Source organism: Pongo abelii, chromosome 8, assembly GCF_028885655.2.
Source record: "Pongo abelii isolate AG06213 chromosome 8, NHGRI_mPonAbe1-v2.0_pri, whole genome shotgun sequence".
Lineage (NCBI taxonomy): Eukaryota > Metazoa > Chordata > Mammalia > Primates > Hominidae > Pongo > Pongo abelii.
This window is the reverse complement of record NC_071993.2, coordinates 110941332-110956831: the sequence shown is the minus strand read 5'-3', so window position 1 is coordinate 110956831 and position 15500 is coordinate 110941332. Positions and strand designations below refer to the sequence as shown.

The following is a 15500-nucleotide window of genomic DNA, read 5'->3' as shown; positions in this document are numbered from 1 at the left end:
CTCTCCCTCTCCCTCTCCCTCTCCCTCTCCCTCTCCCTCTCCCTCTCCCTCTCCCTCTCCCTCTCCCTCTCCCTCTCCCTCTCCCTCTCCCTCTCCCTCTCCCTCTCCCTCTCCCTCTCCCTCTCCCTCTCCCTCTCCCTCTCCCTCTCCCTCTCCCTCTCCCTCTCCCTCTCCCTCTCCCCTCTTTTTTCAGTCTCCCTCTCCTTCTTTTTTCGGTCTCCCTCTGTTGCCGAAGCTGGACTGTACTGCCGGGATCTCGGCTTGCTGCAACCTCCCTGCCTCGGGCTCCTGTGACTCTCCTGCCTTGGCCTGCCGAGTGCCTGGGATTGCAGGCGCGCGCCGCCACGCCTGAATGGTTTTTGTATTTTTGGTGGAGACGGGGTTTCGCCGTGTTGACCGGGCTGGTCTCCAGCTCCTGGCCTCGAGTGATCTGCCTGCCTCGGCCTCCCGAGGTGCTGGGATTGCAGACGGAGTCTCGCTAACTCAATGCTCAATGGTGCTCAGGCTGGAGTGCAGTGGTGTGATCTCGGCTCTCTGCAACCTCCACCTACCAGCCTCCTGCCTTGGCCTCTTAAAGTGCTAAGATTACAGCCTCTGCCCCACCGCCACCCCGTCTAGGAAGTGAGGAGCGTCTCTGCCTGGCCGCCCATCGTCTGGGATGTGAGGAGCCCCTCTGCCCGGCCGCCCTATCTGGGAAGTGAGGAGCGCCTCTGCCCGGCCGCCCATCATCTGGGATGTGAGGAGCGCCTCTGCCCGGCTGCCACCCCGTCTGGGAGGAAGTGAGGAGCGCCTCTGCCCGGCTGCCCCGTCTGGGAGATGAGGAGCGCCTCTGCCCTGTTGCCCTATCTAAGAAGTGAGGAGCGCCTCTGCCTGGCCGCCACCCCGTCTGGGAGGTGAGGAGCGCCTCTGCCCGGCTGCCACCCCATATGGGAAGTGAGGAGCGCCTCTGCCCAGCCGCCCCTTCTGGGAGGTGAGGAGCGCCTCTGCCCAGCCGCCCCGTCTGGGAGGTGAGGAGCGCCTCTGCCCGGCCGCCCCATCTGGGAGGTGAGGAGCGCCTCTGCCCAGCCGCCCCATCTGGGAGGTGAGGAGCGCCTCTGCCCGGCCGCCCCGTCTGGGAGGTGAGGAGCGCCTCTGCCCGGCCGCCCCGTCTGGGAGGTGAGGAGCGCCTCTGCCTGGCCGCCACCCCGTCTGGGAGGAAGTGAGGAGCGCCTCTGCCTGGCCGCCACCCCGTCTGGGAGGAAGTGAGGAGCACCTCTGCCCAGCTGCCCCATCTGGGAAGTGAGGAGCGCCTCTGCCCGGCTGCCACCCCCTATGGGAAGTGAGGAGCGCCTCTGCCCGGCCGCCCACTCTGGGAAGTGAGGAGCGCCTCTGCCCGGCCGCCCACTCTGGGAAGTGAGGAGCGCCTCTGCCCGGCCGCCACCCCGTCTGGGAGGAAGTGAGGAGCGCCTCTGCCCGGCCGCCCACTCTGGGAGGTGAGGAGTGCCTCTGCCCGGCCGCCCCGTCTGGGAGGTGAGGAGCGCCTCTGCCTGGCCGCCACCCCGTCTGGGAGGAAGTGAGGAGCGCCTCTGCCCGGCCGCCCACTCTGGGAAGTGAGGAGCGCCTCTGCCCGGCCGCCCACTCTGGGAAGTGAGGAGCGCCTCTGCCCGGCCGCCCACTCTGGGAGGTGAGGAGTGCCTCTGCCCGGCCGCCCCGTCTGGGAGGTGAGCAGCGCCTCTGCCTGGCCGCCACCCCGTCTGGGAGGAAGTGAGGAGCACCTCTGCCCAGCTGCCCCATCTGGGAAGTGAGGAGCGCCTCTGCCCGGCTGCCACCCCCTATGGGAAGTGAGGAGCGCCTCTGCCCAGCCGCCCACTCTGGGAAGTGAGGAGCGCCTCTGCCCAGCCGCCCACTCTGGGAGGTGAGGAGTGCCTCTGCCCGGCCGCCCCGTCTGGGAGGTGAGGAGCGCCTCTGCCTGGCCGCCACCCCGTCTGGGAGGAAGTGAGGAGCACCTCTGCCCAGCTGCCCCATCTGGGAAGTGAGGAGCGCCTCTGCCCGGCTGCCACCCCCTATGGGAAGTGAGGAGCGCCTCTGCCCGGCCGCCCACTCTGGGAAGTGAGGAGCGCCTCTGCCCGGCCGCCCACTCTGGGAAGTGAGGAGCGCCTCTGCCCCGCCGCCCACTCTGGGAGGTGAGGAGCGCCTCTGCCCGGCCGCCCCGTCTGGGAGGTGAGGAGCGCCTCTGCCTGGCCGCCACCCCGTCTGGGAGAAAGTGAGAAGCGCCTCTGCCTGGCCGCCACCCCGTCTGGGAGGAAGTGAGGAGCACCTCTGCCCGGCCGCCCACTCTGGGAGGTGAGGAGCGCCTCTGCCTGGCCACTCCGTCTGGGAGATGGGGAGCACCTCTGCCCGGCCGCCCCGTCTGGGAGGTGAGGAGTGCCTCTGCCCGGCTGCCACCCCGTCTGGGAGGAGGTGAGGGGCGCCTCTGCCCGGCCGCCCCCTCTGGGAAGTGAGGAGCGCCTCTGCCTGGCCGCCACCCCGTCTGGGAGGAAGTGAGGAGCGCCTCTGCCTGGCTGCCCCATCTGGGAAGGGAGGAGCACCTCTGCCCGGCCGCCACACCGTCTGGGAAGTGAGGAGCACCTCTGCCCAGCTGCCCCATCTGGGAAGGGAGGAGCACCTCTGCCCGGCCGCCACACCGTCTGGGAAGTGAGGAGCGCCTCTGCCTGGTCGCCCCGTCTAGGAGGTGAGGAACGCCTCTGCCCGGCCGCCCAGTCTGGGAAGTGAGGAGCGCCTCTGCCCGGCCGCCCTGTCTGGGAGGTGAGGAGCGCCTCTGCCTGGCCGCCACCCCATCTGGGAGGAAGTGAGGAGCGTCTCTGCCCGGCCGCCCCGTCTGGGAAGTGAGGAGCGCCTCTGCCCGGCCGCCCCCTCTGGGAAGTGAGGAGCGCCTCTGCTCGGCCGCCCCCTCTGGGAAGTGAGGAGCGCCTCTGCTCGGCCGCCCCGTCGGGGAAGTGAGGAGCGCCTCTGCCCGGCCGCCCCGTCTGGGAGGTGAGGAGCGCCTCTGCCCGGCTGCCACCCGGTCTGGGAGGAACTGAGGAGCGCCTCTGCCCGGGCGGCCCCGTCTGGGAAGCGAGGAGCGCCTCTGCCCGGGCGGCCCCGTCGGGGAAGTGAGGAGCGCCTCTGCCCGGCCGCCCCGTCTGGGAGGAGAGGAGCGCCTCTGCCCGGGCGGCCACGTCTGGGAAGCGAGGGGCGCCTCTGCCCAGCCGCCCTGTCTGGGAGGTGAGGAGTGCCTCTGCCCGGCTGCCCTGTCTGGGAGGTGTACCCAACAGCTCCGAGGAGACAGCGACCATCGGGAGCGGGCCATGAGGACGATGGCGGTTTTGTTGAAGAGAAGGGGAGGAAGTGTGGGGAAAGGAAGGAGAGATCAGATTGTTGCTGTGTCTGTGTAGAAAGGGGTGGGCATAGGAGACTCCATTTTGTTCTGACTAGGAGAAATTCTTCTGCCTTGGGATGCTGTTGATCTATGGCCTTTCCCCCAGCCCCCTGCTCTCTGAAACATGTGCTGTGTCAACTCAGGGTTGAATGGATTAAGGGTGGTGCAAGATGTGCTTTGTTAAACAGATGCTTGAAGGCAGCATGCTCTTTGAGTCATCACCACTCCCTAATCTCAAGTACTCAGGGGCACAAACACTGCAGAAGGCCGCAGGGTCCTCTGCCTAGGAAAACCAGAGACCTTTGTTCATGTGTTTATCTCCTGACCTTCTCTCCACTATTATCCTATGACCCTGCCATATCCCCCTCTCCGAGAAACACCCAAGAATGATCAATAAATACTTAAGAAATTAAAAAAAAAAAAAAAAAAAAGAAACATGGGAATAAAGTAATATGCCACTTTATCTAGAAGTCTATGTCAGCACATAAACAATAACTTTCTGGTTGAAAACAGAAAACTAAGAAGGAAAGTTTAAAACTTTAAAACTGTGCCAGAAATTTATTATAAAATAATTCACTAAATTACTAACATTTCCAATGTCGAGTTATTTAAAATTGTTCAGGAAGGATTAATCAACATAATTAGACAAGTGAGAAAAACAAAGGTACAAATAATTGAAAAAAGAGAAAATCCTTAAGAAAATGAAAAAGAGAAACAGATAATGAATGAATGGATGAATGGATGGATAGACGTGTGTAATAAAGTCAGTATAGCAAAATATGAACAACTGTAGAATCTAGGTAGTTGATATGTGTATGTTCTCTACACAACTTTTTTTACATATCAACATTTTTATAGGATTGAAAAGCTTCAATGTTGATGGGAAAATAAACAATAAGAGCACTCAATAAGGTTAAGATATTACAGAATAGTAATTAATAGCTTTCTTATATCCAAACAATAATTGCAAAACATAATGGAAGAACCATCCCATTCAAAATAGTAGCTGGAAAGATAAAATATCAAGGCAAAAATTTAACAAGGAAATGCAGAACTTATATGAAAAAATATTAAAATTTTAAGAGATAATAGTTGTTTGCTGTTGTTGTTTGAGATGAGGTCTTGCTCTGTCACCAGGGCTGGAGTGCAGTGGCACAATCACAGCTCACTGCAGCCTCCACCAAGTTCAAGGGATCCTCCCACTTCAGCCTCCCCAGCAGCTGTGACCACAGGCGAGTGCCATCATGCCCAGCTAATTTTTTTTACTACTTTCCGTAGACATGGGGTCTCGCTATGTTGCCCAAGCTGTTCTTGAATTCCTGGGCTCAAGCAATCCTACTGCCTCAAACTTCTAAAGTGCTGGGATTATAGGCATGAGTCACTGCACCTGGCCAGATAACAGTTTTTACTGAGGTTTTGGGGCAAGCAAAAATAGAGTTTGTTCATTCTGTTTATTTTCAACCTTTGTTTTCTAATAAATTTATTTTCTAATTTTAAAATACCTCTATGGATCAGGAAAAAATTAAATAAATGAAAAGCAATCTACATTGTGGAAAAAGGACCTCATATCCTACAAATCATTAAGGAAAATATAAATAACCAAAAATTTTAATAGACAAATGAATAACACAGATGAATCCTGAAAAATTACACTCAACCAGTGGTGCTGATTTTGCCATCCAGGAGACATTTGGCAATGTCTGGAAGTATTTTAGGTTGTCACAAAGGGGTAGGGTCAGGGATGCATCCTACAGTGCATAGGACAGCCCTCCACAAAAAAGAATTATCCTGTCCAAAACGGCTGTAGTGCCAACACTGAGAAACCCTGTGCTAAGTGCAAAAAGCCATACATATTAAGAATACATATTGTATGTTTCCATTTATTAAAAAATTCTAGAAAAGGCAAAATTACAGAGCCATTCCGAAAGCAAGTAAGGGCTATCTTGAGCTTGGTGTGGGAATAGAGACTGACTGCAAAATAGGCACATGAGAACTTTCTGGGGGTGACAGAAAGGTTCCAAAGGTGGATTGTAGTAATGGTTGCAAAACTATACAGATTTACTAAAACTCACAAAATTATATGGGTGAATTTTGTGGTACATAAATTATACCTCAAAATACAGCTTTTTTTTTTAATTGGGCAAATAACCAGGAATTCCACCAAAAAAAGATACCCAAATATTGAATAAGCACATAAAAAGGCACTCAACTTCATTAGTCATCAGGAAAATGTAAATAAAACCACTTACACTCAACAGAACGGCTAACAAAAAACATTGAAGATAATATTAATAACAATACCAAGTGTAAGTGAAGACACAGAGCAACTGGGAAAACTCCCATACCCTACTGATGGGAGTGTAAATTGGTACAACCGCTTTGGAAGATATGTATAACCTATGACCTAGAAAATTCCTTCCCAGTATATATCCAACAGAAATAATGGCACATGTGCACCAAAATGCACAAGAATATTCATGAATCATATTTTTTGTTTTTTAATTAAAAAAATTTAAGGCTGGACATGGTGGCTCACACCTGTAATCTTAGCAATTTGGGAGGCCGAGGTGGGCAGATCACTTGAGCCTAAGAATTTGAGACCAGCCTGGGCAACATGGCAAAATCCGGTCTCTACAAAAAATATAAAAATTGGCTGGGCATGGTAGCGGGTGCCTACAGTCCCAGCTACTTGGGAGGTTGGGGTGGGAGGATCACCTGAGCCCGGGGAGTTGATCGCGCCACTGCACTCCAGCCTGGATGACAGAGGTGAGACTCTGTCTCAAGAAAAAATAATAATAATAAAACAAATAAAGATGGGGTCTCCCTATGTTGCCCAGGCTGGTCTTGAACTCCTGGGCTCAAGTGACCCTCCCACCTTGGCATCCCAAAGTGCTGGGATTACAGGCGTGAGCCCCTGCACCGGGCCATGAATCATATTTTTAACATACAAAAAGTGAAAACAATCCGAATACTACAGAATGGATAAACTATATTTCATAAAATACCATAAAGCAAAGAAAAAGATCAAATTACTACTACATGCAACAACATGGATGAAACTCATTCATATAATGTTTGGCAAAAGAAGCCCAACACAAAGGAATATATTAAATGATTACAGGATTAAAAGAATCATGTAAATGATTTTATTTATATGAAGCCCAAAAACATACCAATAAGACTGCAGTAGTCTGAGTAAGAGATGACAGCAGCTTTGACTAGCGAAATGACAGTGAAGAAAAAAAGAAGTATTTTTGAGAAATATTTAGTAGGCAGAATTAACAGGCCTTGGTGTTTAATTAGGTTTGGTGGGGAAGGCAGCAACAGGTGTTAAAAATGACCTCTAGGTCTCTGGCCTATGCAACTGGTAGATGGAAGTGGTAATTACTGACTGGGAAGACAGAAGGAGCAAATTTGTGACTGACATCATGAGCTGAATTAGTTCATGTTTTGGACTTGCAGTTTAAGGTATCTGTGAGACATCCAAGCAGAAATCTCTAATAGACGGTTGGATGTGTGGATCTGGAGTTCAAAAGGGAGGTCTTAAGGTAGAGATAGAAATTGCATTTAGATGGTAATTGAAGCCATGGGAGAAGACCGGTTCTCTTAAGGAGAAGGTGGCCTATACCCAAGCCCTGTGGAATTCCCACACCTTAAAGTCAGAAAGAGGAAGAGCCAGCAAAGGAGCGTGACGAACAGACACAGAGGTGGAAGGAAAATCAAGAGTATGGTGACTTAAAAGCCAAAAGATTGGCCACGCGCAGTGGCTCACACCTGTAATCCCAGCACTTTGGGAGGCCGAGGTGGGTGGATCACGAGGTCAAGAGATCGAGACCATCCTGGCCAACATGGTGAAACCCTGTCTCTACTAAAAAAAAAAAATACAAAAAATTAGCTGGGTGTGGTAGCGGACACCTGTAGTCCCACCTACTCAGGAGGCTGAAGCAGGAGAATGGCGTGAACCCGGGAGGCAGAGCTTGCAGTGAGCTGAGATCGCGCCACTGCACTCCAGCCTGGGTGACAGAGCGAGACTCCATCTCAAAAAAAAAAAAAAAAAAAAGGCCAAAAGATGAACTTTTTAAAGGAAAGAATGACCAAGTATCTCAAATGGTAATGACAGGTCAAGTAAGACGGTAAATGTCCCCTGAATTTAGGGACATGAAGAATCTTAAGACCATGGCAAGAGTCATTATTGGGAGAAGTGGTGGGTGGAGGCTGTCAAATAAATAATACAAGAAAATGTCACAGAACTGAAGGACATAAGTCTTTGGATTGAAAGGACTAACCATGGCAAGAGTCATTATTGGGGGAAGTGGTGGGTGGAGGCTGTCAAATAAATAATACAAGAAAATGTCACAGAACTGAAGGACATAAGTCTTTGGATTGAAAGGACTAACCAAGAGCCCAGCAAAGGAAAGAAGAAAAGACCTACATCAAAGCACATCACCACGAACAGAGGATAAAAGAAAATCCTAAAGGCTATTAAGAGAAAAAGATGGCAAAGGATCCAGGAAGCCAAATGGCATCAGACATTCAACAGCAACTCTTGAAGCCAAAAGATAATGAATGGAAGAAAGTCTTCAAAACTAACAAATTCTAAATCTTAAAAATTCTTTAAAAACTTACTTTTGAACTAGAATTATATATAAGTTGTGACCTTATAATAAAGACATATTTAGACAGGCAAGTTCTTAAAAAATATGTCTTCCACAGATCCTTTCTCAGAAGGCTACTAAAGGTTGTACACAACAAAAACAAGGAGGAAATTCTAACAGGAAAAACAAAGTATTTAAAACATCCTTGAAGTAGTTTGTGTTCCCACTTCTAGGGAAAAAAACTGTAACTCATTATTAAGATAGTAAAAAAGACCTAAACAGAGATAAAACATGCACAGGTGGGAAGACTCAATATCAAAGAGAGGTTAATTTTTCCAAAACTGATTTATAAATTCAATGAAATCTCTCCAAAAAAACACAGATTTTTTGTGGCACTCAACCAGGCTAACTCGAAAACGTACATAGAAGCCCTAAGGGCCAAGAATACTACCAAACTATGTTGAAGAAGCAGCAGAAATTTATTTTAATGCTTTCCTAATTAAGACAGTGGGATACTGGTATAGGAATAGACAAATAGATCAATGAAGAGAACAGAGAATGCGGAAACAGACACATGCTACGTAACAGGGCACTGCAGAGCAGTGGGGAAATATTTTTCTTCTCAGCAAATAGTTCTGGGACAATTGTGTATCCATATGGGGAAAAAAATGAAACTGGACCCCTACCTCATACCATTTACAAAAATCTATTCTAGGTAGATTATAGATCTAATTGTTAAAGAAAAGCAAAATCATAAAGCTTTTAGAAGATAATATAGAAGATTATCTTCATGATCACACATTAGGAAAAAATGTCTTAAACATAACACAAAAAGCATCAACTGTAAAGGAAAAAACTGACAAATTGGACCATGTTAAAGAATTCATAAGAAGACACTACAGTGACAATGAAAAGACAGGTCTCAGAATGAGAATATATTTGCAATAACTATCACCAGCAAATGGTTAAAATTCAAAACACATATGTTGTACACACACACAATCAACATATAAACAAAAAGACTTCAAGAGAAAAATGAATAAGAGACCTGAACACAAAATTCAAATTACCAAAAACATATTAAAAGAATTACTTTTAGTAATCTGTGAAAGGTGAATTAAATGCACAATGAGAAATGTAACACATTATCAGGCTGTCAAAACTTTAAAATTCTGACAATACTAAATGTTAGCAAAGATGCAGAGCAAGGAAATTATTATTATTATTTTTTTTTTTTTTGAGACGGAGTCTTGCTCTTTCACCCAGGCTGGAGTGCAGGTGCGATCCCGGCTCACTGCAAGCTCCTCCTCCCGGGTTCACGCCATTCTCCTGCCTCAGCCTCCCGAGTAGCTGGGACTACAGGCGCCTGCCACCACGCCTGGCTAATTTTTTGTATTTTTAGTAGAGACAGGGTTTCACCGTGTTAGCCAGGATGGTCTCGATCTCCTGACCTTGTGATTTGCCCGCCTCAGCCTCCCAAAGTGCTGGGAATACAGGCGTGAGCCACCGTGCCTGGCAGGGCAAGGAAATTCTTAAACTGCTGGTGGGAATGTAAACTTGTATAATTAGTTTGGCATCATCTGGTAAAATTAAAGATACACTACCCTATAACCTAGCAATTCCATTCCTGGATTAACTCTTAGTGAAACTCATGCATATGTGCAACTACCATTTTGTGTAAGAGCCAAAAACTGGAAGCAACCAATATATCCATTAATAGTACAGTAGTAAATAATCGGTGATATCATCATATAATAGAATACAATGCTACATCGAAAAAGAACTACAGCTCTATGTGATAAAGATGAACCTCACAAACACAATACTGACTTTGAAAGAGGCAAGACACAAAAGAATATGCTCAATATGATTCCATTCATATAAAGTTCAAGTGCATACAAAACTAAATTTATAACATTTAGGGATATAATCCTAGACAGTAAATGATTAAGAAAAGCAAATAAATGAATAACTTAAAGATAGGATAGTGGTTTCCTTTAGGGAGAGAGAAGATATTAGATACAGAAAGGAGGCAAGAGGGATTCTCGGATGTTAGCAGAATTCCTTGACACTGACCATTGTTAATAATAATTCACTTTATTATCTGCTAAATGTATATGTTTCCATACTTTTTAATACAAAGATTATATATTTTACTATTTTTTAAAAGGCACACAGCCATCAGTTGTCATATAAAAATTACTTTCATCCAGCACACAGCCAAGAGTTTAGTTTCAACTGGTTTAATAGATAAAATAGCTTTCTAGAAATGCAATTCAATTCATGACCTTATGTCATTCTTTTTTTCTGTTAAAAACAAGAGAAATCCAGCGGCGGGGGAGGGGCAGTGGCTCATGCCTCTAATCCCAATACTTTGGGAGGCGAAGGCAGGCGGATCACCTGAGGTCAGGAAAGACCACCCTGGCAAACATGGTGAAACCCCATCTCTACTAAAAATACAAAAAATTAGCCAGGCACGGTGGTGCGTGCCTGTAGTCCCAACTACTCCGGAGGCTGAGGCAGGAGAATTGCTTGAACCTGGGAGGCGGAGGTTGCAGTGAGCTGAGATTGCGCCACGGCACTGCAGCCTGGGCGACAGAGAGGGACTCCATCTCAAAACAAAACAAAACAAAACAAAAAACAACAACAACAAAAAAAGAGAAATCCAAAGATAAAATATTGTGAAGGATATTACATATCTTCATTTATATATCAAATAATACTATTTTTAAAAGAGAAAATAAATTTAAAGTAGTGAAGCTTTTTCAGGCAAGGAAGTAACTGTTAAATGTGTACAGTGCTGGACTGAGTGGAAGGAATACAACAAGTATACGATGGAAGAATGACTCAAACTAAATACACAACATGATTACCTATAGGTTACACATCCTAAATCTGAAATGCCCCAAAATCTGAAACTTTCTGAATGCTAACATGACATGATGTTCAAAGGAAATGCTCACTAGAGCATTTTCAATTTCGGATGTTCAATAACTAAGTATAATGCAAATATTCCAAAATCCAAAAAATTCCAAAATCTGAAACACTTCTGGTCCCAAGCATTTGGGAAATGGAATACTCAACCTCATCTCTATTTACAATATAATCTTTGTAACAGTTACTAATTTCTGTAAGCAAATGATAGTTAGAATCAAGTTTATAAACAGTTTTCTACTACATACTACTATGTACAACGTTAAGGTTCCATTGCTTTTTCTTGCAAATATAAGGAAGTTTATAAATCCTCAATTTCTATGGAATCTTGAAAAACAAAAACTTTAAAAAAAAGAGGCCATAAGAAGTCAGATAAGTTTTAATTTCAAATTTTATTTTTTAAAAAACTCATACCCTCCTCCTTAGAAGCAGAGAGTAGCGAAATGAAAAAAGAAAAAATAGTGCCAGCCCATGCTCTTCAAATATCATACTAAAATACAGTCATCAAGATCACAGAAATTCTCCTTGACACAATTTTATAGTGCTAAAATAACTACATGAAATAAGACTCTTGTTTTTCAGAAATTTTTCAATTAATGTCTCAGTATAGGAAGATAGATCACGTTTTGCAGAAAGTGTCATGAAAGAATAACACAGGGCTTTAGTATCTCCATACAGTCCGCCCATGCCATTAGAAACCAACAAAATGGTTTATTATCTTCTTGGTTCCTTTTCCTATCTCATCCCAAATTTTGCATCTATGAGCTCTAAATGTAATAACAGTAATTTCTACCATTTACTGAGCCCTTTCCATGTGCCTTATATTTATTATCTTCTTCAATCCTCACACTGAGGATGTCTTATGGATGAGCAAAGTTAGGCATAGGACAAATAAGAAACTTGCTCAAGGTCATATGCTGCTATTGAGTGAGAGAGCTAAGTTATATTCCAACTCCAGAGCCAGTGCTCTTACTACTAAGCTGTTTATATTCGATAAAACTTATTTACACCATGAAAACTGCCCATAATCACCTACCACCTTCTAACTACAAGATTCTAGGTGCCTTGAGGATTCATTTTTGCCTTTCCAGGCTAATTACATACTCACAGAACTTTAATGGGTGAAAGAATCTAAACTTCTAAGAAAGTCAATATTATGGCTAAGAAAACGGAGGTCCAGAGAAGTTAAGTGTTTTGTCCAGGATTACAACGCTGGTTTGTGACAGCCAGCACTAAAACACAACTCTTAATTCCCAGGAGTGATCTTCCCACTACAACGAAGCCTTGCATCTTATGTAGCTCTTGCTGAAGCCCATACTCTACCCTCCACACAAATAACAAAGCTTATTTTGCCAACTTCCACAGCATATGACAGCTTCCACGACAGCATTCATATGTAGATAAAACACATTCTTTCATTTCAACAAACAGACACATCACTATATGCTAAGGCAGTGAATGAACCCAAATATGTATCATAATTTTTGCCCTTAATTTTATTATAGAAACATAAACATATTAACTGTAATAAGTGACAAGTGCTATAACAGCCATGTGAACAACGTGTTCTGAAAGCACACAGAGAGGAGTAGATATTTTAGCCTGGATAAAGAATGAGGACTGGGATTTTGACAAGATGCATTTGAGGCAGGGCAAAGGCAGAAGTGTAATGGTGCTTAGAAAGTAGTAGGCAGCCGGGGACGGTGGCTCACTCCTGTAATCCTAGCACTTTGGGAGGCCGAGGCAGGCGGATCACCTGAGGTCGGGAGTTCAAGACCAGCCTGACCAACATGGAGAAACCCTGTCTCTACTAAAAATACAAAATTAACCGGGCATGGTGGCGTATGCCTGTAAACCCAGCTACTCGGGAGGCTGAGGGAGGAGAATCGCTTCAACCCGGGAGGGGGAGGTTGCAGTGAGCGGAGATCGCACTATTGCACTCCAGCCTGGGCAAAAAGGGTGAAACTCCGTCTCATAAAAAAAAAAAAAAAAGAAAGTAGTAGACAAAATGCTCTCATTTCTACCAGTGACTGTTAAAATAAAAAACAATACTAAATATGGGCTCAGAAGACCTGAGTTCAAGTCTAGGCTGAGACTCATGTGACTGTGAACAATTTCAGTATCTTCATCTGTGAAATGTGGATACTAATACTGACCTGCCTACCTCACAAGATTTTTGTGGGGGCCAAATTATTTGAAAGTACTTAAAAACTTCAAAGTCCTGTATAAACGTTATTTTCTTTTTCACTTCTAGGCAACCCTGTGGGTCCTTCCCCTAAACGCTGTCTCATAAAAAATTCGCCCTTCAGGATGAAAATACTCCAATGACATCATTCATATGCTCCTTAGGAGACAGTAAATAGTTAACATTAATGCCTTCAGGTTGAAACGCCAAGACTCTTTCTATTGAAATAAATACATGCGTGTGTGTTTTTAATTTCTTAAGCGCTGATACTGACTTCTAGTCAATGCTTACCATAAATATATTTAAAACTAGTACCACATGAAGGTCTTCTTTTGGAAATTTTGTCAGAAATTCCATTCCATTTTATAGTAGGCTGTCAAGCAACCAACTCAAGAAGAGACTGCAAGTAGCAATCACTTTGATCCCAACTAGTTCTGTATTAGCTCTAGATAGAACCAAATATATACCCTGGACCCTAAAAAGGGAACTGTTGGAGTACAAGCATGCACGCGAATGCAGTCAGTAGACAAATCCACTGCAAAGTGCAATGAGTTTCTCATTCTAAAATACTCGAAGGGCACAACCAGACCCCTCCTATAAATTAAAGAACACTCTCATTTCCTTTGAAGTTTGAAAGAGTAGACTTTATAACCATGTTTATAACCTTTCCAATCGCTCTTTAAACTCCATCCAGGCCCCATTTTGTTCCACCGTAAACCCGACTTCTTAGCTACTCCTTGGATGATCAGCCAAGTAAAGCTGCATCGAACCGTAACAGTCAAAAGAAGGAGCAAGAGCAGGAAAGGGACGAGGGGAGCAGAAGTCCTCCCGCCACTTCAGGCCAGTGGCTGTTTTATCTTCGCAGTACAACTTCCCGTTTTCCCCCTTACCTTGTACACTTTCCCAAAGGCTCCGTCGCCCAGTTCGCCTATAATCTCCCAAAAGTCTTCGGGGTTCAGGTCCCTCTTCACGTGTTCGTACTGTTTCTTCTTCTTCTCGCTCCCCAACTTGAAGATCTTACGGAAATTGAAGAAGGACATTTTTCCTCCCAACACAGAGTTCCTTGCACTTAAGGACTAAAAACAATAAAAGGCAAAGTTTCTCTTCCCTGCTCTCCCGCGCGAGCCCGGCTGGCGGCGGCGGGCGCGGCGTCCCTCGGCCCCCGCAGCTCAGGCCGGGCGGTCCCGGGAGAAGGCGGGGCGGCGACCCGGGCTCCGGCCCGCGGTGGGGGTGCTGCGCGAGCGGCCCCTCCGCCTAGCCCGGCCTGCGAGCCGCGCGGTGGGCGCCTCGCCTCCGGCCCACCCTCCGGGAGCGGCACCTGCCCGCAAGCTCGCTCCCACCCGGCCTGGTCCGACGGGTCCGAGCGGTCAGGACGCCCGCGGCGGCGGCGGCTTAGGCCCGTGTCACGGCGAGTCTCTAGGGGCGGCGGCCACTCCTGGAGAGAGAAGCGGCCGGCGGCCTCGGAGGCGGGCAGTCGAGAAGCCGAGCCCTCCCGCCTCGGGCCGCGAGCCTAGGGTCTCCTCCGCCACCGTCCGCTCCCGCGGCGCAAGGCCCGCGCGTCCCCTCGGGTCTGGGGCGCCGCCGCCGCCTCCGCCGCCTGTCTCCCTCCCCAGCCCACACAGCCTCGGCCTGGAGCGCGCCCCGACGCCGACTCCGTAGCGCGCCCGCGCGCTTTCCCGGCTGCGCGCCCGCCCGGTCACGCGCCCTGCTCACCGCGCGCTCGCGTGGGGGCGTCCCCTCTGGCCCCGCGCACGCGCGCTACGTCCCGCAGACTGGCTGCCCCCGAGGGTTCGCGTGAGCCGAGCACGGGGCTCGGGGTGCGGGGGGCTGCGTGATGGACGCATTTGTTCTTTGGTCCCTGACGATTGTTTCTCATTTGCCCTCCAAGTCCCAAATCCTGTCAGTCCACGGCCTTGGTGGGGCGGCCCCCGTGGGAAGACCCTGTTGATTGTGCTAGCGGATGTTGTCTCCATTCTGGATCTGGGAAAAACTGTGGAGTGAAAGCCGGACCTGTTAGGGTTGGGACCTGAAAGCGGACTTTTTCTCTCTCAGGCGGACCCCAGGTGCAATGAGAGGGGAGTTTGTGTGGTGGTTGTGAGCTTGAGCTTTGGAGAGAGAGATCTGTGACCTTGGGCAGGTAACCTCTCCGAGCCTCAGTTTCCTCGCTGTAAAATGAAGATCCTAATAGTCCCTACCAGAAGGTTGTGAATGAGGCAATAGATGGAAGCCCTTTGCGCGGCCCCTGCACCCGCAAACGCTCAATCTTAGTTCTTACTCTTGTTGTTTTAAGTGCGCAGGCAAGATAGACACAGATACATAAAAACTGTTTAAGACCACCTCTCTTTTTTTTCTTTCTTTCTTTCTCTTTTTTTGAGACGGAGTCTCGATC

At 47.6% G+C, this 15500-nt stretch overlaps 1 protein-coding gene across 2 annotated transcripts in view; it reads right to left on the bottom strand.

Annotated features, from left to right (window-relative positions):
- The window catches only part of SLK (STE20 like kinase), a 64937-nt gene extending 50170 nt beyond the window's left edge, over window positions 1-14767 (bottom strand). For both annotated transcript variants that reach the window (XM_024253841.3, XM_002821127.5), the window contains exon 1: window positions 14002-14767. In XM_024253841.3, the coding sequence (XP_024109609.1) occupies window positions 14002-14151 (150 nt within the window). In that variant the 5' untranslated portion in view covers window positions 14152-14767. The remainder of the gene's footprint in view (window positions 1-14001) is intronic.
- Window positions 14768-15500: the final 733 nt, after the last annotated feature.